Here is a 25,657-nt window from a genome sequence, read left to right as displayed (position 1 = left end):
GAACACTTCTCCAGCCTGCTGAACGACAGTGAAAGTGTAACATCTGGGGTGCAAACATGACTCTCAAATCGATGACGATGGAATAGATGTTCCATTACCAGAATATGATTGGGTTCGATTAACAATTACCCGCTTGAAGAATAACAAAGCGGCAATGGCTGCACTTGGTATCTCAAATTGGCGCCAAATAGCGAAAAGAAGAAAGGTCTAGCGCGCTGTTGTTAGCTCAGCCATAACCGCGTAATCGGCTTCTATACTAGTAAAGAAGAAACATGTAAAACCCAACCATCCAGACATCTCCGCGCAAATAACTCCGAGATATATTTGGGAGCGGCGGATTCTCTGTAGCAGAGATGCGGACCTTACCTCATTGATAGATTAAAAGTCAAGGTCAACCTTGAAGTAGGAGTCTAAAGCCCACGATCAGCTCTCATCAGACCGCTCGACCATTCTAGTGTCTTTCAAACTGTAGTGGAGGTATGCATTAACTCCAATAGCAGAGCAGCTATTCAGATCTTGAGCTTGGTGACAATGACCTCAAAGTAAGTCAAAGAGTGCATAACCTCACTAGCACCAGAATAAAGCTACTTTCATATTAAACTTATCTAGGTCGCTGGCCATAACAGAATCGTCGGATATTGACAAGCTGATGAGCTTGCAAGAAAAGGACCCATATCCAAATTATTAAAATAATATATTATATTTTCTCATTCCTAAATGAACACTACTATTTTTGTGAACATAACTATAAGCCCCATATACGAACATATGTGTCTCGTACGCATATAATATTATTATAACTCATACGCCTCCGCAGACCTGTTTGCACACACGTACTTTTCAACTATATTGTTCCTTGCTGCTTGTTACTTGTCCTATAATTTTGTTTGATTTGCTTTTCTTGTTGATGTTGTTTTTATTGTCGTTTTTGCTTTTTTCATTTTTTTCCAACTTCGAAGATTCACATTTCGTATTTCATTTTCCTACTCAATTAATAAGTAATTTCCCGTCCATATTCATTTCCTTCCTGCTTTCGCTGGCTTGCGATTTTTCAATATTTAAAACCTGATTCCAATAATGAAAGCACAAAAAAGTATAAGAAGAACAAGATGAAAAGGAAAAAGCGTACAGCGCACGATAATGGCCAGACTGTCCCAGCTGAATACAGGAAACGTGGTCGTTAACAAACACAGTGAAGCGCAAGCACACATATGTATGTGCCTGGATGTGTGCGGTTTATTTTTATACCCTATATAGGGTGTATGAAGTTTGCTACGAAGTTCTTAACATGCAAAAGGAAACGTCGGAGATGCTATAAAATATCTACATAATGTTCAGTGTGACAAGCTGAGTCCGTTTGGCCAAGTCCGTCTTTATATATCCGAAATAGTGCCTTGGATTTTGAGACATCGATCTAAAATTTAGCGCACACCTTTTTTCTCTTCAAGAAGCTGCTCATTTGTTGGAATTGCCGTTATCGTACCACTATAACATATATGTACATACATAGCTGCCGTACAAACTGAACGATCAGAATCAAGTGCTTGTATGGCAAAAATTTTTAGTTGAAAAGATATATTCCCGAAATTTGGCATGGATGATTATCTAAAGAAATTATATAGTCTCTGAGGAATTTTTTCAGATCGGTTCACTATAGCATATAGCTGTCATACAAACTGAGCGATCGGAATCAAGTGCTTGTATGGAAAATTTTGTCAATTGAAGAGATATCTTCGCGAAATTTGGCATGGCTTCTTATCTAAATAAATTATACATTCTCCGTAGAAATTGTACAGATCGGTTCACTATAGCATATAGCTGTCATACAAACTGAGCGATCAAAATATTTATCTTGATCTTCTTATACCCCTGTATGCTATAAGAAATGCCACTGTGAGGGGTATTATAGCTACGGTGCAGCCGAAGTTAACCTTAACTGTGTATATACGTATGTATGTATGTGTTACAAAAATCAGATATATTTGTACATTCATATGGCGTAGGAAATTATTGCGCTGCCGTGACAGTTTTTCCATTTGTATTCCGAGGCATACGCATATGTACACACACACACGTATAGATATATGGACCTACATACCTACACATTCACATATGTATGTACAGTCATATATTGTATATATGTAGTATATGCATGTGTTAAGCTGTTTTTGCATATGGGCATTTGCATTTGGCTATATATGATTGTATGTGTGTATGTATGTTTGTATTTGCGTGTGTTTGCTGACTTTTCCTTTGCATACTTTCAGGTTGATTTTTCCCAGCTACCTTAATGGTTTTTCCATGTCACAAACGCCGCCGAAATGAAACGTAATGCCATCGCATGTTAGTCCTGCTGCTTATTGCACTCACATACATACATACATACATAGTTAACAGCTTTTAAATTTTCTTACAAATACCTACAAACATATGTATTTGTATGTATATGTATTCATTCGCATTTCTTCTCCATAAAATATTGTTTTTTTTTTTTTGCGATTGTCAGTTCTTTCGCCAGTATTTGCATGCCAGCGGCCTTCCCGCCCGACATCTGTTAATGCGCTCGCGATAATGATAATCAATGCACGCACTGCCTTTAACATTATCCACACATACTTATAAGTACATATATAATATGTACAAATGTATATGCAAATGACTTTGTAGGCATTGGGCAACTCAAAGAAAACGCCAAAAGCGGCAATTCGCACATGGCAAAGATGAATGGCTTATATGTGTCGTAGCATGTAGTTGTTGCTTTAGCTGAGAAGTCAATTCCCTCGCAAAGGGGGTCCTTTCTTAATATTTTCAGTGCCATTATTCCTTTATCCTGAAGCTTAAAGAATAATAAGTTGGCGGTGGCAAAGTTGAAAACGGTACATTTCAAGGTTCTCATTAATATGCTTTTCAACCTATTAACTAATAAAATTCGAATTCGATCATGCTTTGGAATCTAATCGCATCTCTTAAGGTCTTAAAATTGATTATCTATTGCATATACATACATATACATACAACCAAAGTAGACTTTCGATAGTGCCTTACAATGCAGCAAATACAGTCATTTTGCTGCCCACATAAGATTCGATCTGAACACCATATTCGGAGTAGGTCATATAAACATACAGGTATTCGAAATTGTTGTTATTGAATTTGATTTGGCGAATAGTCCATGCCAAATTTCGTGAAGATATCTTGTCAAATAAAACAGTTTTCCATACAAAGACTTGAATTTGATCGGACAGTTTGCATGTTTGTGGCCCTATAACAGCGGTTCCGACAAATAAGCAGCTTCTTTGGAAGTAAAGAACGTGCATAATTTCAGCTCGATATCTCAAAAACTGAGAGACAGACAGAAACACAGACATGTCTAAATCGATTCAACTCGTCAAACTGATTTGTACAAGTTGACATGTTCGGAGCATTGGCTTAATTGTGTAATAAACCCTGTCGAAGAAAATTTAATGGTCAGCATCGGACCTTAATCTGGTCAAAGATTTTTATCGAGTTCAGAATGGCCCGCCAGCCATTTACTCAATTGAAAGTACCAGTTATAGCCCAGCTTCTACTTCATGTGCTGTTGTTTTTGTTTAACGGTCATCCAGAGCCTATCTGCGTGGCAAGGTGTAAGTTAAATGTCATAAAAGTCATCTAATGGCAGGCCCAGGAAACGTGTTGTTTCGTCGGAGTCGAACCATAGGGAGAGATATGTTAGATAAATTAGTTTGATAAGAAATGTAAAGAGGTGGTTATAGTCCAGTGGGGACTATAGATTCTCTACATACAATGCATGGAGCCATCTTAAGGCCTGAGCAGGTCACACCGGGAGTGGACCACGAGTTACGTGGCCCCATGCTGTCAACGCACTACTGCTACATTAACCTCAAGTTCGCGCGCTGCGCCGCCAGTGCAACAGAATGGCCATACGAAATCAAACAGGCAGCATGACTCCCATTCTGATCAAAAGAAACGTTGTATGTTATAACGAAAGGTGTTATTACCTCCACTGTACCGAGTACCCAGAAAAAACTTACCAGTTGTCGGAGCAGAAATATACACATAAGCGTCTTCTGAGATGACTTCTAAAAAATCTATATATTCATAGTGTCATAAACCAAATAATTGTAAAACTTATGGTTTAGACTTGTCCTTTGGACTGCATCTCTCAAACGTGATTGAATTATATCAAAAAAAATAAGATTGAACTTGCCGCGAAACTATAATAAAATCCGTATTCGTAGTTTTCATGGTTTTCTTCCTCTAGTTCAGTGTTATTTTTGGTATGCTAAACGGAAGTGATGTCCTCATGGTTTCAAAGAATTTACGTTACTGTTTGCAAGTCGTCATAAACTCTTTAACGGATAACTTTCGATCTCGTCATGTAGTCTCAAAGCTTAATATTAATTTTGGTACAAATCCGATTTATATTTATATACATAGGTATGTAAAAATTTATTTATTAAGCTGCTTTTACACAAATAATATTTTACAAAAGCTTGTCACAACTTAAACTATATTAATATTTCTTGTATATATTATATAAGTTATATATATAAGCAGGTGTCTTTAGGTAAATGCATTATTGTGCTTAACGCTTGTTATTGAGCGTACAATTTTAGGTAATACATATTTTGGTTTCAGTCTTGTTAGTGAAACAATCTTTGCTCATATCAATATATCATTAGTTGTATTTATAGCTATGGGCGGCAAGTAGATGGCTCTAATTTGGCTACGCAATCTTGCGATTTCCACATCCTCACGTTCCATTTCGCGCACCAATTGCGAGAACTGGACAAGTCCCTCACGATTTCCAGGAAAACCATAAGTTTTAATTACATCCGTTTGCAATTGCATAACCAGTGGAAAGACGTGCTGCATCATTAGCAACATTTCTTTCCCAGCTGAAGCTTTAGCTTCAGACAATTTCTTGGAGTTCTCTGGCTGATTCACTGTGCGTATGATTTCAATGAGTATTTGCTTGGCAGTGTCATTACTGAAATTCACTAAGTAAGACATTCTGATACCGCTACTGACTGTTAAAGAGTTAAATTTTATTGTTTAATAATATTTTGAGCAGTACAGTATAAAATTTAAGTATATTTACAATATTTTTGTAAAAGAATTTTTTGTTTACAATCCGTAAATAAAGGTTTTCCCCAGAAATGTCAAAATGTGGAAACTAAATTACCAGTGCTGCCAATAAACAATATAAAGACCGAAATACAGTGTGCGCAAATGTCTTGACACGCAGTGATACGTTTTTTCTATTTCCGAAAAGCAAGAGATTATCGTTTGTTTCTAGATAATTAATATAAGTATTTAAAAAGTTTAACATCAAGTTTTTTATTTGTTTATGTGAACTTTTTAAATAAAGCAGGCAAAATATCAGATTAATTTTCAATACTTATACCATACACTTTTATATTAAACAATCAACGAGTTTTCGTATATAAAAATTGTTATTTACTTTTTATATAATATTTTTCTCTTTATTTATTTATTACTCTTATCTTATCAACATTTTGTTTAAAAAATATTATTCATTAATTTTCTAACACTCAAATTTTACTTGCAACTCTGCATTGTTTAGTTGTGGAATGCGTTGGCAACATCGTTGAACTGTCACGAAAGAAAAGTCATATAAAAAGGAGAATTCATCGTAATCCGAGTCTGTCACAGCAGTTTTGTTTTATTATTCAAAGGTTGTAAAGGTTTTTCTGGAAAAACAAAACACGGAGACAACGTGTAATTTTCCCCAAAACGTTTGCTCAATATCAAACAGCGGGTGCAAAAAAGGCTGGAAGACACAAATAATTTGGGAATGCAAATACTGCAAAATTACATATTGTCGAGGGAATACGACTTTTCCACACTATCTAAAGCAGCAACGACAGCAAGGCCTCCGTTCTTTGTACCGTCCATACGATTACACGAACAACAAATTACGAATCATCACCTTTGATTTGTTACCTTACTGTATTACACCTCAAAAAAGACAAGACACACAGTCATGGAGGATGGACTTTCAAATGAACAAACCGAAAAGATCCTACAGTTTCAAGACATTACAGGCATTGAGGATATGAATATATGTCGAGATGTTTTGATAAGACATCAGTGGGATCTTGAGGTATATACATAAAATTTTGATTTGTTTTAAATAATTAACAACGCTTGTATTTTACAGGTTGCTTTTCAAGAGCAAATGAACATACGCGAAGGCATTCCATCAACATATGCCGCGTCCAGAGATGTACGCGCACCCGCTGTTCTCGATGATCGTTTTCTACAACAGATTTTTTCTGCAAATATGCCTGGTGGAAGATCGGCACGAGGTGGCATGGGTCCTATACCGCGTAGCTTTACGGGTATCATTGGCTATGTCATAAACATGGTATTTCAGTATTGCTACTCGACATTCTCCAGCGTACTAACTGCTTTACTGAGTTTGGGACGAAACGATGAGAGAAGTACGTATCAGTAAAATGCAAATTTCTTATTTTTTTTAATTGTTTATTAATATTAATATTTTTTTTTCAGTCGTTACCGATCCTGTGGGCGATGTCATGAGTTTTATACGTTCCTACAACGAACGTTATCCATCACACCCAGTGTTCTATCAGGGCACATACGCGCAAGCGTTAAATGATGCTAAACAGGAACTACGCTTCCTACTCATCTATCTACACAAGGATCCCACAAATAATCCCGATGTAGATTCACTGTGCCGTACAACGCTTTCGAATCAATCAACAATTGATTTTATAAATCGCAATATGCTTTTCTGGGGCTGTGACGTATCCTCACCAGAGGGTTATAGAGTATCGCATACATTGAATATGCACGTATTTCCGACGATGGTGTTAATTGCACAACGTAATCATCGTATGATTGTTGTTGGTCGCTTTGAAGGCGATTGCACACCAGAAGAGTTGATACGTCGCATGCAAACAGTGATCTCAGCAAATGAAATATGGCTTAGTCAAGCACGTGCTGATCGTTTAGAACGTAATCTCACACAGACGCTGCGTCAACAGCAAGACGAAGCTTATCAACTTAGTTTACGTGCCGATGAAGAGAAGGAACGGCTGCGTCAGTTGGAACGTGATGCAGTGCGACAAGCACAGGAGGCTATTGAACGTGAACGTGCCGAAGAGGCACGCAAAAAAGAGGTCAGTAGTGCAAATCAAGTGGTATTCGTATTTATTTACAATGACTAATGGTTGTTTATGTAATTTTTAGGAAATTGCTCAACTCAAAATTGAGCTAGCTGAGCAGGTGCCAAATGAGCCACCAGCTGGTACAGCGGACGCCATTAGTGTCGTCTTTAAACTGCCAAACGGCGCACGCCTGGAGCGACGTTTTCTCAATTCCAATTCATTAATTGTAAGTTTAAAACGTTTTGCTAACATTTTTCTTTTTATTAAATCTAATTTTGTTTTTATTTTTTTTATTTCCAAATAGGATGTGTATAACTATCTGTTCTGTCATCCCTCTTCACCCGATGAATTCGAGATCACAACGAATTTCCCTAAACGCGTCCTCTACGCCAGTTCTTGTAATAATGGCGCCATCAATGGTAATGGCAATCAAACAACCTTAGCTGAAGCCGGTCTGAAGCATCGTGAGGTACTCTTTGTCAACGACTTGGAGGCGTAATATTCATAGCAATATTTTATACAACAAACAACAGCAACACACCACATAAACAATCAACGGTCAACATTTGATCAGATTTCATAGTTTAATATGTATAACAAAGAAGTTTTGTTTTTAATTTGCATTGAATATGCAAAAACTACGTTATTTACACGCGGAGTGTTTCCAAAAGTTAAAAAAAAGTAAAACGTGTACGTAAATTTAAGAAATGGAGCTAACAACACACAATTTTCGCAAAAAGATATATAATGTATATATATATGATTATGCAGTTTCAATGCTCCATGCAAACATATATAGCAATATTGAATTGTTATTTAAATTATCTGTTTTCTAATTTTCATTAATTTAAGTAATTTTATTTTTTCCTTGATCTTTAGCGTACTTACATTCATATGTAACAAAAACTAATAACTATTTGGACTAATCTATTTTAATTTCTTTCCAAATGCACTATTGCATTGTTGCTTTACACACACACTACTCGATTCTGACAGACGTAACATAAACAAAACATTTTATCAAAAACGATCATGATAAGATTTGTAGCATTCTTAATATTTCTATTGAAAAGAAAATTAAATAAAAAGTAAATATAGTACGTGTGAAAACTAACTGTTAAGCGATCAAAATGTCGTAGTTATTGACTTTGACTAACCGAGAGTATTAACAAAATGTAGGAGCGTGTCCCAAAATAGCATGTCTTAGAAATAAATTTATATTGTAAAACGTTCAATATACAATTTTCTAGCAAAAATGTATTTTCAAGTTGAGCGGAGCTAGTTCTCAACGACGACGTCGAGGTCTCATCGCCAGCCTTGCAGTGTGTATTAAAGCAAATATTATGCCATACAAATTTCTTAGCCGCTACTGTTTGCACAATGCGTTTTATGCAACACACACTCGTACGCCAACTTACGTGTGTGTGCATGCGTCAGCCAAAGCACGACCATTGGCTGAACGAAAATTCCCAGCAATTCCAAACGAAACAATCGAACAAAGAAATGTTGTGCGCCGCCTGCTGAGAGCGCTGGTCGCCTGTTACCATGTGGAACAATAGACGTGCTCGACGGCTCAAATGCGGTTTTTGGCTTCGCCGATTGGTCGGTTTGCCGTCGTCGACGTCGTCAGCAGAACCATCTGCTATAACGGACATGCTCATCTCACCACTATTTTTCGCTCGGCCGCACGTGCTCTGTGCGCTGTTCAGCGGATGCGACAGCTGCATATACACCTTGCGGCGACGGTAGGTATGCGAGCTGAAACAGAATTCGAACGGGCAACGGCAAAGAAAAGGCTGGCGCACGCACGCCGGCAATTCAGTGAAACAAAACGCTGCTGCATTGGAACGTCGTTGCGGCGGCGAGCTACGCCGTGACGAGCAATCAGCGCTGGTAGGTAGTAGATAGGTGGCAAACGACAAGCCACCGGCGGTTGAAAATCGTTCGCTCCGCCGACAGCTGTGAGCGCTTCGAAATCCGCCGCACACGCGGCGCCGTTCGCTGACAAAGCAATGCATCTTGTCTTTTTGGAGACAACTGCGGCGCAATGATGAGCGAGCGCATACGACGAGGACTGCCGCCGCAACCAAAAAGTCCGAATTCTGTGCGAAATATGACACTATGCACCAGGCGAACAAAATCGCACAGCAAGCGACGCGAAAATTGTCGAGAGACACAACCCTCCTTGTGTAGTTGTTGTCTTGTTGTTGCACTCAAATGTACACACAAATGGCATGTGGGCGGCGCTAACAGTTCAGCACACAACACACAGCCATTTTGTGTTTGCTTTTCTCTCTCCACTACTTCGCATACACACATATACTTGCTTGCCAGCCGTCGGCAATATCGTCGGCCTTCGCGTTTCTGTTTGCCTGTTATTATGTTCAGCGTTAGCGGACTTGTTTTATCCGCGTGTCGTCGACATCCGCGACACCTCCGCACATGCACACACGCACGCCGCATGCAGGCGATTCGGAACGTGATGGAACAATGCCATTGTCATCGTAGTCGCGCGCACACGCCAGCGACACGGCGCGGCACATGACGGCCGGCAGTGCGACACGTTGCCGTGTGTGCGCGGCGTCGTGCCGCTCGTGTGCGCTCAAAGGCAAAATCAACCTGTTTCTTTCAAACACTACTGCACGACTAGGCACGCAGCAGTGTAGAGAAAGCATCGTGCGCGCCGCCAGCTATCTTAACCAGTTAAAGGGTGATAAGCCGTATGCTCATTCCACAGTGGGTTGTTAGTAGTAAAATATGATTTTTGACACGTTTATGTATAAGGTAGATAAATTCAAATATTTCTATGGGAAAAAGGCAAATAAATGGTTTTTACTTACCTCTTATTTAATTCTAAAATAAAACATTAATTTTTAATTGAAATTTATATCTGTATATTTAATAATAAAAATACCATATGCTAAAATAAAGTAAAACATTTGTGTTCTGTTTACTGAAATACATTTAATTTTATTTTTTATATAAAATATTATAAATTTGATTCCAAAATACAATCTAGATCTGTTTATAGACAAATAATATAAACATTTGTACGTAGATATATACTGCTTCTTCTTCTGCTGTATTCGAAGTAAAGTATTTGACCAAAGGAGTTTTTCGAAGGATAAGGAAGCAGTTTCAAATTTTTAACCATTTTTCTCAATTTTTTTAAGTAAACCTTGATAGTATTCGACCAATAGAGTTTTCCGATCCTGTGGGAAAAGGTTATTTCAAACTTTTAATAATTTTTCTAAATATTTTTCAAAGTTAACCTCGCTGGTATCGACTGTAGGTACTTTCCGACTCTGTTCAAAAAGGTAAACCAAGCAATTTCGAATTTTTAACAATTTTTTTCGAATTGCAGATTTTGTAAATTTAATAGCAATTACTCTTTTTCAATAAAGCCATGAAAAACTTGGAGAATATGTAGAAATTGGAATCGAAATCATTCATTAATTCTACTTTTTTTAATAATTTTTCGAAAACGATATATTTGTATAGATTCTGTATATATAGCACTGAAAACTGTAAGTATTTAAATATATTTAGATTCAAAATAGAAAATGCTTAAAGTAAATACATATGTATACATATAAATATTTTTTAAAATTTGCATAGACGGAAATTAATATTGAAATATTTATGTATTTATTCAGAAAATAAATTCTAATAAAGAATAATTTAATTTTTTTATTTATATATGTATATGTTGAGATATACCAAGCGAAATGCTCAAGTATAGTTCACAAAATTAAAAAGAAAAAATAATAAAAATCTAAGTATAAATAGAAAATACTTAAAAAAAAATAATATTTTTGTATATGTATGTATTTTGTATGTATAGATGGAAATAACTATAGAAATATTTATGTATTGATTCGAAAAATAAATTTTTAATAAAAAAATTATTTAAATTTTTTATTTAATTTGTTGAAGTTATACTAAGCTAATTGCTTAATTATAGTCCACAAAATTAAAAAAACAAAAAACATAAAATACATTTCAAACAGTCTACATTACATTCATATTTTGAAATTTACTATGAAATTGAGCTCCAGTAAAAAAAACTGAACTTTGGGTATTTTTTTTTTTTATAATTTTTCCTAAGCAAATCGATTTTAACCGGCAAATATAGGAAACTACATATATTAAAAGCAAACACCCGATGACTAATAAATAGCGTGGGGGAAGCCTCTTAATGATCAAAATATGAATTGTTATTGCCTATCGATTCGTGAGAGCTAATAAAAAAAATTTAAATGGATCAGAACAGTACACAGGTCCTACCTTTTTAAGTGTTCCGCTAAACTAGTATATTGTGGTTAGCGTCTAAAATTCTGAATGAAAAGTTTAATTGCGTAATGAACAGATATTTAAATTTTATAGCATTTAAAATAGTATTATTAAGTAATCTTTGAAGTAAAATAATAAAAAAAATTATATATAAAATAATTATATATAAAATAATTATATATAAAACAATTATTTATAAAAAAAGTTAAAAATAAAAAAATTATTTATAAAAAATAAACTACTTTCGATTTTTTTTTTAATTAGAATATTTTGAAAATATTGCGTTTTGCTCTACTGTAAATTATTTATTAAAAGTAATTGGCAGTTTTTGCCGCCAATAATAGTTTACTTGGATTATTATTATTTACCTTTGAAGAATTTAATTGAACTGTTACCCATTGTTCAGAAAAAATTAATACTATAGCACTTGTATTCATAAACACTATGTAAACATGCGTTGTTGTATTTTTTCAAAAGTGAAATAAATTAATTTTTGTTATCAATAAAATTTTCCACACACATTTATCTACACACATATTAGCGCGTTGTACACCACGGTGCGTCATAAAAGTCTCAAGGTCTTACAACAGTTTTTGTTTCGTTTCGTTGTTTTCTCATTTTTGGTTTCACTGCTGTTTTTCCACTACACTACAACAATGTTCGTGGCACAATATATAAAAGCCATCTATTTTTTCACCATCCGCAACTTTGTGCCGCCACGGAGGCATTTCATCAGCAACCTTTCACGTGCTGTGCCCGCTGTTTGCCGGGTTAGTTCGGCGCTGTCATTTCACAATGACCCACCTTTACGACACAAAAACGACGACAGATACGACGACGACACAACGACAGCGTTAAGGCGTGCGATGGTGGTGGTGGCCCAGTCATTTTTCCACACACACGCACTGCAAGCGGCCAACAAACAAAGAATTTGAGAGTTCTTCTGCTTTGCGGAAGAGGCGACAAAATTGCCGGCGAAGAACCAAACTGCAAAACTCACAATGCCATATTTTGCACAACAAAATGTTGCAGAGATTTTCACGAATTCAATCAACAATTTGCACTATTTCTCAACTACTTATTTGTAGACACACCACGCGTATTCGTTTGAATTTTCATACTCAACAAAATGGTGGCTTTGCGGAAAATCAAGTTTGCGCTGCGTCATCAGCAACGGCACCAAGGCGTTCTCCGCCTGCGAAGCAACAAACACAGTGCGCGCGTGGTCACCATGACAACAAATATGCAATACAATAAAAGCTTGAAAACTTGCAAGCGCTACAAACGAGTGAGCGAGCATGTTTAAGAAACATTGCCAGCACATTTCGTAAGCAATTTTTCTGCTTGTCTGTCAACAACAAAAAACCAAACAACAGCAACATTTCGATTAGGCCAGCAGAACGGCGCAAGAAGACACCAGCGACAAAGCGCCAATGCCAATATGCATAAATAAATAAACTAAAATTGAGTTCACACAAAAGGCAAGAAAGAAACATACTACTCGTACTATCCGAATACAAATGTGTAAATAAGTATGAGCATTTGAGTCAATGCACACGTATGTGTGTGTGAATGTATATATATTATGCGCGCTTCAACACCATACACAAATTGAAAAATGAGATAAGCGCCGTTTGTCTGCCGGCACCACATCCTCTTTCGTAGGTGGAACCAAAGCCAAAAGGCATTTGTAGGTGTGTGTGTGTGCATGTTGACGAAACAAAAATGTGAATAAAGTGTGAGATTATGTCAGCAGATTTGCTCCAAGTCCATATTGCGCATACTCATAAGTTTTGTTGTTGTTTTTTCTAGGCCAATTAACGAAAAAAAACATGCACAAAACAAAAACTCTAGCACTTGAGCAAAAAGAGCTCAAAATGTGTGTGTTTGTTGGAATAAAGCAGAAGAGTGAGTTCAAGATGGGCAGAGTTGCCAAATGCATGTAATAAAACATGTGAAATAGCAATGTCAATACACAAAAAATATCAAATCGAAATATATTATGAATATACTATGCAAATAGTGCTATTACGATTGGAATCATATTTTTCGTCATAATTATCAAGTTTTTACGAAGAATTGGCCTTTAAACTGCTAGGTAACTATTTATCATGCCGCTAAAAATTGCTTTGACAATTTTTGCTGTGAGAAATTTTATTTAAAATAAATAAACAATAAAATAACTTGAGTTTGATCGGTCACATTATATGGCAGCTATATGCTATAGTGATCCGATCTGAAAAATTTATTGAGAGATTGTGTCTTTGACTTGAACAATGATAAATGTCAAATTTCTTGAAGATATCTTGTCAAATAAATGGGTTTTCCATACATGAACTTGGATTTTAATCATTCAGTTTGTAGGGTAGCTACATATATGCTATATTTGTCCGTCATCGGCAGTTCCGACCAATGAACAGCTTCTTTGGGAGAAAAAGACGTATACAAAATTTCAGATTGATATTTTTTTAACTTTTGAGGAACTAGTAAGCGTATAAACAGCTGACGGACATGGCTAAATCGATTCAGCTCGTCATGCTATTCATTTACTACTGTGATCAAATTGAAAGGTGAATTTTTTATTTTTCGCGGGTGTTTCGAATCTAAATTTTTTTTCTGTACGTTGGTGGTACTGTTAGTGACATCTATGCTAAATTTTACGACAAAACATTCGTTTGTCGTTATTTGAGATACACGTTGTTTTGTGAGGCTATAAAAGTGAATTCTTCGATTTTTACTATTCCTGAATTTATTGAGCAAAGAAGTGCGATAATACACCATTCCATACTGGATTGGTTATTCGTAATCAATTCGCCACATTTTCAGCTAATCTCGTGCAGCAACCACAGCATTCGCCTGATAACGTTTAACTTTTGGCTATTCAGCAAATTCACATGACCACTTCGAGGACACCGTTTTGACTCAATTGAGGATATGTAAAAGCTAAATGAAAGAAGGCTCTGATGGCCGCCACGACGGAGGATTTTTCCAAGTGTTATGATGACTGGAAAATTCGTTGGCATAAGTGTATTGCGGGAGGGGATTACTTTGAAAGAGATGAAGTGTTCAAAATTCACCTTTCAATTTAATCATCAGCTGTATATGGTACATACATATATATGTATATACTTTATACAGCCTCCGACGTATGCTTCTGGGTGTTAAAAACTTTGTGTCAAACTTATATTAATACATTGCTCTGGGTATATACATATGTATGTAGATGGCAACCCTAACCAATTAATATCAATATAGTTGTGCCAAGGTCGTCTGTATTTGAGTTCTGTATGAAAAATTGTGTCGTGCTAATAGCAATCGCGCCGACTGCTAAAAACAGTGTTGATAAGCGGAAATAATAATTATATTGTGACCTATATAATTTAGAACTTACATTTTTTTTTAATACAATTTTTTTCGATTTAGTTAAAATCGTTTAAAAATATGTTTTAAATGAATGATTGTATAATGTTATTTTGTCCGAAAGTAAAAAATAATATAACGGCGAAAAATTTAGCTTAACATACTATGTATGTATGTATAAAATTTAATAGATACTAAATGATCAATATATCATACTAAAATTATCATAAGAAGAGTTTTATTTGTAATTACAACAAAAAAAAAATAATTATTTAAAAAAAATATTAAAAAGAATACTATTTAAAAGAATTTAAGTATTTTATTAATATATTATGTAATTTAAAAAATAGTAATACTAGAAAAAATACACGTCTCTTTTGACGTACTTTTTTATTGAAAAATATTTTACCTTTTTCAACACTGTTATTGCTAAACCCCGCCAGATACAAAGTCAATAGACATACAACATATCGTCACCTAAAACGTAAAACGATGTATCTACAAAAAATGGAAATTGAGTTTTTTATTGCTTACGATTCACTATATCTTATGATATGTATGTACATATGTATGTAGCATTAGCTAAGCAATATACATAACTATGTATAACCATTTCATAAGCAAAACTCAAATTATGTTTCATTATGAGTGGTTTCTATGATATCGTTTTTCCTTCGTCTGTAAATTCATGAAAAGTCATGTTATGTTATTTTGCATTTCAGGTGATGATATGTACATACTCGTACGTACGTTAGCAATGTTGTTGTTAGGTGTGACGATGTCGGCGACTGGCGGAAAAAGTGAAAACGAGGTTGTTGCTTGCGACTGTGTTCGCCTTGACCGCGAAACGAGACGAGAATGACCGCGTTCATTGTCATTTTGCTGACTGAAGGACGTTACCTTGAGTTTCAAGGATTTCTAGTTTGCGAAAATTTGCTGGCCTTGCTTTGAAGGTTAATAAAAATTTGCAAGTTCGCAAATTCGCAAATATCGCGCTCAAGGGCAAACAAACATGCTGGCGAACCGAGTATCGTCGATGCGAAATCGTTTTCGTCGAAACGAAAACGGATGTGGGGAGGGGGCATGAGCACACTTGTATAAAGCTATAATGAAATGTTTTTTGTTCTTTTTTTGCTGAGCGATGTTAGTTTAATGTTTGCGTGTGTGTATGCGGGCATGATTGTAAATGAGATTAGCAAAATGATTAGATCATTAGAGCAAGTTGAAAATGGATATTAAATGATTGGAGGCTACAAAATATTTATTGTAGATATGTAGATTGATGAACGTACATATGTACATGGATATGTTTGTTTGTATGCACATATTGTTTTACATACATATGTACATACTTACAGTACGAGCTTTTTTATAGCAATGCACTCAATATTTAGTAAACTGTTGATTGAAATAATAGCAGAATTTCAGATTTTTTAAGTTGATGCAAATCTAAGCAGAATTAGTATACATCTTCTTGGTTAGAAGTGGTTTTCGGACTCATAATATTTATAGAATTGACCAGCGTAAACCCTGAATTTTAGTATTTTATATTTTTGATATTTTGGACTCCCATAATGATAGTATGTAGTAAAATCCATAGACATTAAATTATCACATGGATAATTCATAAACCAGCTGTTAAAATAAACAGACCGTTTTGCACCTTATTAGCGGATTCCGGATAGCTATTCCCGGCATAATGAACCCAGTTTCCATCGATTTGCTGCTGAATCGCAACGAATCAACGTCTAGCGAAAACGGTCGTGGTCGCCAGCGCAAGCAGTCACCAAGCAAGGATTGACTGATTGGCTAGATTTGTAGGATTGGCAGATAAGAAATGGTTCTTAATGCGATTTAATGCGAGTTGCCTGAAGTAAGCAATCACTAACTAACATATTGAGAAAGGAACGCTATTTTAACAGAAACTATTCAAAAGTGTTTCCTCAGGAAATTCGGAAGCTTGGTTGAGAAGTTTTTATGCATCCCACTTTAGTCGGGAGCTGGTCCAAGCGATTACTGCTTATTTTGCTGGTGAAAAATTCGCCTCAAGAGAAACGTGTGTAAATTGTCTGTCCCATGTCTATCAGAGTTCATGTAAGCCACATATCGTTTAAATCACGGTCTAATTACCCAAGAGAGAATTTTCTGGTGAGTGAAATTATTTAACAAAGAAGTTTATTTAAATTTTGTGTTTTTTAATTAAATTTCTGGTGCCGAAACGTTCAAAATGTTGGAAAAGGCCTTCGGTGATAATTGTTTGTCGAGAGCAAGTGCGTTTGATAGGTACAAATTATTCAAAGAGAACCACGTCCAGGACGGCCATCAACGTCAATTGATCATCAACATGTCAATAAAATAAAGAAATTGGGGCTTCAGAATCGACATTTAACGGGCAGAAATCTTACTGGCATCTTTGGAATATCGAAAGGATCAATGAAAACCATTTTAAAAGATCATTTAAGTCTAAAGAAAGTGAAAGCAAGATTGGTTCCAAAATCACTAAATTTTTTCAAAAACCGCGTTGCGTTATCGTCTGTGAAACAATGCTATCCGATCAAAAGGATGTCATGAAACGTTTTATTACTGGCGATTAGTCTTGGATCCATGCTTACGCCTCAGAAACAGAAGATAAATCGGTTGAATATCGTGGCAAAGGTGAGCCGGAACCGAAAAAGCTACGAATAAGCAATCAAAATCAAAGTTATGTTGACAGTTTTTTTCCATTATCGAGGTGTGGTGCATTCCGACCGGCGAAACTGTCAACAAGAAATACTGTTTGAGTGTTATGCGTCGTTTGCGCGCAGCTGTTTGTAAAAATAGGCCGGAATAGGGTCGCTACTCTTGTTTTTTCCCCCACGATAATACCCTGTCGCGTACTGGGTTGATTCTTTGTGAGTTTCGCTACATTTTCAACCAATATCGTCCCCCAACCGCCGTATTCGCCTGATTTAGCTCCGTGTGACTTCTGGCTATTCAGCAAAACCCAAACGACCATTCCGGGGAAAATGGCTTTTTAATCATTCCGGAGGGATATTAGCCTTGTTGTTTGTGAAATCAAAGTTTTCAACCGATTACGAAAAAAAGGTTCTGTAAGCCACTGCTAATCAACTTAAAATCAATTTTCTATACGAGTTGCTATTATTTTGCTCGCAAGTGTAAATATGTATAGTATACATAAAACTCATGAGTATGGTCACCCTTAATGTATGTATGTATGTACATACATACATATGTATGTATTACGCAGGTATGTTAAAAAAGAAATTGGTAATAAGTTTACCTTTCATTTCAGTTACTCACATCCACACATATTTACACATGTAGATACAACCATAAATTATAAATATTTTTTCATAAAAACGTGCACGTGTAAATGTCATATACCACTTACTTGCTGTATAAATAAGTACCAATTATGTATGTAGTTCGGTGGTGGCAAACCAATCTCCACAACAAGCGAGTGCGCAATGACAGCACAGCAGTCAGCTAGCGACACAACCAAAATACCAACAACGGTCAACGACCTCTCTGCTGTGCACACAAGTTTTTTGGAGATCGCGTTCATTTTCGTTGCTGCTGTTGTTGTTACTCTTGTGAAATTCCACTTTGATGTTGCCATGTGCTACGTTGCCCATTGTTTGCTGATGTTTCCTCATCAACTCTTGCCCCTGTCGACATACACACATTCAAATGTACATGTGGAGCTTGTTTTTATTGTTGTTCGTTGACGGAAATTTCGACTGTTGCCGCCGAGGTAGTTGATTGTGGAAACGAATTCGATTTTGCCGCTCTTATCATACACCAACTGTTTTTCGTGAGCGCCTTGTAGCACAGGTTGAAGTTTAAGCTTTTTTGGAAGCTAAGGTTAAGGTTATTCGTATGCCGTCCGTCCGCGCGTCATAAAAAACTCAACAACCGACCCACCAACGCCAACGCGAACACGCGACCTTTAACGCGTGCATTGCACCGCTTACTTAAACTTTAGCTCTGGCAAGCAGACACGATGTGCTGTAACTGACCTATGGCAATATGCCGATGTCAGCATATGGGAGGCAGCAAATACGAAGTGTAGTGTAGGAGAAATGAAAAATGACGAGTTGAAGAGTGAATGAGTTGTTGTTGGATTGACGAATGGTAAAAGCAACAACATAAAGTTCACTTCTGTTACGTTTTATTAACACAGCAGCCAAGTGCGGGCCGGCCGTCGAGTGGTCAAGCTTATTTATGCTACTAATTTCCACTGTTGCTCCCAGCCCTTGCCGAGCTAGACACAAATAAAGCACTTAAATGGCCCATCAAAAAGCTTTGTTGGTCTTACATTTCCGCAATTTATGTTGTGTTTGTTTGTTGTTGGTCTACAAGGTAACGTGTTCGTGCGGTCAGTCGGGCCCACAATCCAGTTTTACTAACAGGCGACCAAAATGTCCGACAAGTACTCTCTGTTCAGTGGGCACACACAATAAAATCAGGGGAATTTACGCCAAAAACAACGAAATTTAGAACATGAAGGAATAAGTGGAAAGTAAAACAACAACCGAAGAGGCAGTCAGGCAGCCCCAATTGAAGAAACAACAACAACAAAATCAACAAGCAAGCAACATGTATCCCTTCGATTGGGGAGCTGCCAAATACTCGTTTGTTTCATTCGTGTGTTCGTGTCTATCAAAGATGTTCGCTGTTGTTGCCTTGCCTTGGTCATTTCCAACGATTCTCGTCGGATAGCTGCGAGAGATGAAACACACAAATAGCCACTACAGCAACAAGATATTCTACTTGATTGCTCTGGGGCGCCCAGTAGCGGCAGAAACATGTTGTACAAGCAATATTTGGACGCATGCCCGGCATAAATAAATGACTAAACAGAATAGTAGTGTCGGTCAGTGCGTATAGCAAGTGACCAGTAAAGGCACAAGGCGGAGAGCATTTGTAATAGGGTGATAAAACCTGATTGCTGGTCAGTCGGCGTACGCCCTTACGCAGCGTAGCGTTATAATTGCATTAGTGATGCTAAATCTTGTATGGATAACCGGGTTTATTAGTGTCCATTTGCTCTGTAGCTTCGTATTTGCAACCAACAGTCAGGTGAAAATCAGAAAATTTAAAAATGAAGCCTAAAAAAGAATTTGGTTAACAAAAAGACAGACATTTCATTAAATTTATATAAAATCAGCGGAATATTGAATGATTAAGAAATTTGTTTAATTGACGTTTATGTATTATAGAAAATCTCTTTTTTCTAGTAGATTAATTAAAAATGGGTATTTTTCTTTGAGTTCTTTGGCATATACATATGTATGTAGGTCGATGGCAATATTGAAAAAGCTTTTCATGAAATTGATGGATTTTAAGAAAAAAATTATGCCACAAAAAAGGTATCGCTTGGATACGGCTTTAAGCTTAAGGAATCTTAACATATAACATATAAAGCATATAAGCTGATTCTTTAATTTATTAACAGAATTTCAAATAATGAGGTGGTACGTTACTGTGAATGGGAATGATATTGGGTAGTCGAAAAAGTATTTTCGCATTTTGTCCATAGATGTTGCAGTCGTTTATCTCCAGTGCTAGCAATCACATTGTGTCATACCATATAGTGTTGGAAAGGTGAGATTTTGAACTTCATTCAAGCAAAAAAAATAGAAGGGTGCAATTTGTGAAGTTTACGGAGACGATGCTCTATCAGTTCATGTAGCACAACAATGGTTCGCCCGCTTCCGTTCTGGAAGCTACGGTTAAAAATGTCGATGAAATTATGAAAAAAAGATTGACCAGGACCGTCAGATAAGCAGCCATGACATCGCTAAGGAACTTAACATTCATCATCAAACGGTTTTGAACCATTTAAAAAAGATTGGCTACAAAACAAAGTTCGATGTTTGGGTACCACATAAATTGTCTATGAAAAATTTAATGGACCGAATTAACATCTGCGATTTTTTGCTGAAACGAAATGAAATCGAACCATTTCTGAAGCGAATAGTAACAGGAGAAGAAAAGTGGATCAAATACGACAATAATGAGCGAAAAAGATCATGGTCGAATCGTGGTGAAGTTCAATAAATGGTCGCAAAGCTAGGATTGATGCCTCGAAAGGTTATGCTGAGTGTTTGGTGGGATTGGAAAGAAATCATCCACTATGAGCTGCTCCAGCCTGGTCGAACGATTGATTCTACACTTTACTGTCAATAACTGATGACATTGAAGCAAGCAATCGAAAAAAACGCCCAGAACTGAACAAAAGATCTTTGATGACTCGGCAAAAACTGAGAGAGTTTGGCTGGGAAGTTTTCATGCATCCACCATATGGCCCTGACCTTGCACCATCGGACTACCATTTGTTTGGGTTAATGCAGAACTCTTTTAATGGAGTAAAGTTGTCTTCAAGAGAAGCCTCTGAAACTTACTTGTCGCAGTTTTTCGCCGAAAATCCATTATTCCTGATAGAATAATTATTATTATTATTATAATCCATTATTCCTGATGGAAAATGGCAAAAAGTGGTCGACCAAAATGGTACATGTTTGGTTCATTAAATTTTATTATAAATATAAGAAAATAAAATGAAGTTTGATTAGAAATACGAAAAGACTTTTTTGACTACCCAATATGTACATATTTAGGTACTTGATGGTTCTAGCCAAAGTACATATGTATATAATAAATTGAATTAAGCTTTGGCATACCTACTTAGGCTCGAAATGAGCCAATTTTAGGTAAAAATAAAGATTTGTATTAAATACGTGAAATGGTTTTTTTTCAGTCCGGATCAAATTTGATCCGATATGCATAGGTACTTGATTGTAAAAAAAAAACTATAAAATCAAACGAAAACATATTTAAAAGCAGCGTAAAATTAGAATATTTAGTTAAAATACTCAAATCTATGTTAATGGAAAGAAAAAATACAATATCATTAGCATTGCATAAATTAATTTAGCATATAATTCAAAAATACTCGCTTGATTAACCGGTTACTCAGATTCAGACTTATGAACTACTCACACCACTTTTTCATTTTATATGCACGCATTCTTATGAATTATAGCGCGATGGCAAAAGAACAAGGCGAGATCAACTTAACATTTGAAATGCATTTAATGTAGTTTTAATACAAACATACCTATCACATATAAAACATGAGTACGTACATTTGTACGCCTATCTTCAGAAATGTTACTATGCACAATAACACATACATATGTATGTACATTTAGTTATGCCCCTTTAGTGCAGTGTGCTTTGTTATACGAAAATATTTCTTCTTTAATTCAGTTTTATAGTTTCTTCACAGTTTTTCTCGCTGTTGGGCCGATTAGTCGTACACTTTTTGCTGCGTGCCTGTTAAAGCGCTTATGAAAAAGTGTTAAACGCCCACAATACGGTACGCGCTGGTTCATTCTTAACCGCAGCGCGCTTTTGGTTGGTATAATAATTATGGGTTATTTTGTTATTATGCCGTACACTCCACCCATTTTGGCACACACAAGCACACCACTCGCATTAACATGGAATTAGTTGTTGGTCTGTTAAAAAGTGGAGCATATTTCACCAGCAAGCACTCTGTTTAAAAGCACTGCAACCGCACTGTATAGTATGCTCACTGGGAAGAGTTTAGGTTATAGGTACTGCGGCAGCAGGTAAACAGTACGGCGGACAAGCAAGCAAATTAATAAACTTGCTCGGTAAATGAATCAAAATACACAAGCGTTATCGCAACAGCCCGTGCTCTTGCTCATGCTCTTTGTTGTTTGTGCTTTGCGCGAGAAATTCCGTTGCCATAAAATCTAAATTTTACCATACAGTGGACGATTACTACTATGCGCGCTAAAGCTATCATCAAGTCAAGTGTATGGCCACTGTGTGGTCGCTGCTTGTCGCTGCCAGCTGCTTGCCTAGTCGAATTTTGTGTTATAAGCAAAATGACGGCACAAAACAAAATGTCGAATCGCATAGTTCCGCTTCTGCGGCGGCCGCCAAATTGTATGGCAAAATGATTTTTACAGCTGGCCATGCCACACAGCAGACGCCATTTGCCTAATGCAAGACAATACTGATTTAGCGCGCATGAACGCGAGCGATATCCGTCAATGGCGGATTTAAATCGAATTAAACTGAAATTTCAAAGCCGCGGCTGCTAAACTTTATAAACAATTCAAGAGCAATAGATAAATAATGAAATATTACACTCAATATGCACAGCAACACTACTTTGTAGGTATTAAGCTATAAATTGCAAGTTATTCAATATAAACGCAAATTCCAATTGGAACAGCTGTTTTTACCGCTTGCTCGAGCCGTAAACGTCATTTTGCCCGGGCGAATCGTACAAACACACAAAACTTTGCACATAATTTTCCCAGGCATTGCGAGTCGAAATATACACACGCGTGTGGATACTATGCTTACCTACTACATTAAAAAGCGGTATTCGAGCTTTTTACACATTTTCATTTCACCGAGAATTTATCGTATGCAATTCATTCTGCACGCCTGTGAAGCGAACAAACAAAATGACTACTCGTCGTCGTTGCGATACAACAACCGGCGTATGATAATGGCGTTGTGTACACCGCGTGAAACGAATACACCGCATATGCTTCAAAAACCAACAACTCGACGGACGGACGGTGGCAACCATTTGTTTAACGCGTTTTGTTTGCCAAGCAAAAAATGCACAAATCAATATGCAGGTGACCAGAGGTTTTAGGCAAATGATATTACACGTGTTTACACGAGCGCTTACGAAGATGTAATGTTTACACACTGGGGAAAAATCATTGCCATATATTGCAAAAAAAATATTCTGGGTGAATAAATAATTTTCGATATTTGGAAAAAATTTACTAAATATTTCTAAATATTAAAATCAAAAAAAAATATTTTCTGTTTCTCTTGGCCGCTCATTACAAATTTAAATATTTAAGGTTACACATATCAAAGCGCCGCAATCAGCAACAGTTGGTTTTTTTAGATATGTATGCATGTATTCATTCTCCTTCATACATTTTGATGACTATCAGCGTAGCACGTGCGCACATGTTCCCCGCCTCAAAACCTGCAACTCACACACTCTCCTCGTTCATTTGCTACCAAATACACTACTTTCGACGACCCCTAACGCTAGACACATAAAACCAAACCCCTTGTGATGTACACATAATTCTTTTCAATGCCCCTGCTTACCGTGCCGCAATGACAATAACAACTCAGCTGTTTATGCTGTGCTCGTGTAGCACTGCCCCACATGTCATCTCATTCACTCTAAACTTTTGCCAACGCCTTTTCCGTCTCGACACACTCTCACTCTTACAAACGGTGTGAAAGGCCAGACAAATGTCGTTATGTGATGCCAGATGGGAGTCATGTAGAGGGTTAAACATATTGTAAATCTCCAAAAATACCCAAGTGTTAGAAAAAAATTATAAAAGATATTTTTTCCCGTATGAATTAAAAGTTAAAAATTTAATTTATAATCGTTTGAATGTGTAAGTTCGTAGACCAGTACCCTACATTGTTGAATATGATGGCTTTAAGAAATATAAATTCAAAACAATATTTTATAATTTTAAATATAAAGTTGGCATTAAATTTTTTTCTCAATCCGGTACTTTGGGATAGAAATTTTAATATTATTTCTAATTCATACTTTTGGAATTACAAAACAGAAAAGATTAATTAAAATCAATAGGACCTTAAATTTCACATTTAATAAATATATAAACTTAGTCTTCAGCTTCATAAAAATCTTCCAGACATTTTGGCTTCGCACACTTATTCATTTGACGAGAAAGCTAGCTGGATAAAGCGTTTTTTCACAAAAGTAATTCATAAATTACGCCACCAAAACAAAGCCTCCACTTTGCTACGCAACATCTGGCCACACTTGCACTTGTATACAAACAACACGTGGTAATTCTCTCCGTTTTGTTGCCGGCAAGACATGTGTTGGTTTTCTGTTCGCCTGGTAGAAAAGAGGGAAGCGAAACTCTTTTGGCGGGGTCTGTCTATTCGCTGCTCGCTAGTTGGCTCGGCCACTAAGGCACGGCAAACGTAGCCCAAATCCAACCGGCGTCCGTTGGTGGTGTGTCTTCACTGCGCACCGTGTTATTGTTGTTGCATAACAAGCGGTAATTTGTTCTTTTGTGTCGTGCCAAACCCCAATTGAGACATGGCAATGAAATCACAATCGTTTTTTCAATCGTCATACCTACTACCTACCCACTAAGTGAATGCGAATGAACACGGCTGTGGATGTTTCTCACCCGCTTTACGAAACCAAAGACGTTATTGAATGGCTACTGCTCTGCCCACCCCTCTGCTGATGGGCATGGAAAATCAACGTGAATGGTTAGTGTTGACGGATACATTTCTCTGCATGCATGAATATACTTGTATTCTTAGCACAAATTGCCTTTCTGTGTGGCCTAATGTTTGATATTCGCTTTCGCTTGTATACCCCTCTATACGCTGCGCAACAACAATGAACAGTGAGTAACTCATAAAAGGGGGAGTAATTATGGCTGCGAAATTGGCAAGTTGGTGTAGTAGCAAACTGAGCAGAAAATTGATATTATTCATAGGGGGCGTGGTTCCTAATAGTGCGATTACTGCTTTAGTTAAAGCTAACATGTTTTTTGTAATGTATTTAATTGAAAATAGCGTAGAAATGTATGTAATTTTAAATTTTTTTCGCAATCCAGTAAAAACATTTTCGAAAGAATATACATACATACATATGTATGTATTTGTGCCGCTTAACGATTTTTTTGTCAAGTTTTAATTTAGCATCTACACTCTAATGTGACGATCATGACTAAAGTAGGGAAGTAGTAAAGTAGTGG

General features: G+C 36.6%; 2 protein-coding genes across 2 annotated transcripts in view; one reads left to right on the top strand and one right to left on the bottom strand.

Annotated features, from left to right (window-relative positions):
- LOC120768390 (FAS-associated factor 2) overlaps positions 1 to 8,388 on the top strand; it is an 80,474-nt gene extending 72,086 nt beyond the window's left edge. The window contains exons 2-6 of the mRNA XM_040095062.1: positions 5,591 to 6,130; positions 6,188 to 6,470; positions 6,541 to 7,172; positions 7,243 to 7,386; positions 7,465 to 8,388. Of these exons, the coding sequence (XP_039950996.1) occupies positions 6,011 to 6,130; positions 6,188 to 6,470; positions 6,541 to 7,172; positions 7,243 to 7,386; positions 7,465 to 7,659 (1,374 nt within the window). The 5' untranslated portion in view covers positions 5,591 to 6,010 and the 3' untranslated portion in view covers positions 7,660 to 8,388. The remainder of the gene's footprint in view (positions 1 to 5,590; positions 6,131 to 6,187; positions 6,471 to 6,540; positions 7,173 to 7,242; positions 7,387 to 7,464) is intronic.
- On the bottom strand, positions 4,451 to 5,164 carry LOC120768391 (protein C10). Its single transcript, XM_040095063.1, has 2 exons — positions 5,105 to 5,164; positions 4,451 to 5,033 (listed from the first exon to the last, which is right to left on the bottom strand). Exon 2 carries the CDS (start codon positions 5,014 to 5,016, stop codon positions 4,666 to 4,668), a length of 351 nt encoding a protein of 116 aa, XP_039950997.1. The 5' UTR covers positions 5,017 to 5,033; positions 5,105 to 5,164; the 3' UTR covers positions 4,451 to 4,665.
- Positions 8,389 to 25,657: the final 17,269 nt, after the last annotated feature.

This window comes from Bactrocera tryoni, chromosome 2 (genome assembly GCF_016617805.1).
Source record: "Bactrocera tryoni isolate S06 chromosome 2, CSIRO_BtryS06_freeze2, whole genome shotgun sequence".
In the NCBI taxonomy this organism is placed as follows: domain Eukaryota; kingdom Metazoa; phylum Arthropoda; class Insecta; order Diptera; family Tephritidae; genus Bactrocera; species Bactrocera tryoni.
This window is presented reverse-complemented; position numbering and strand designations above follow the sequence as displayed.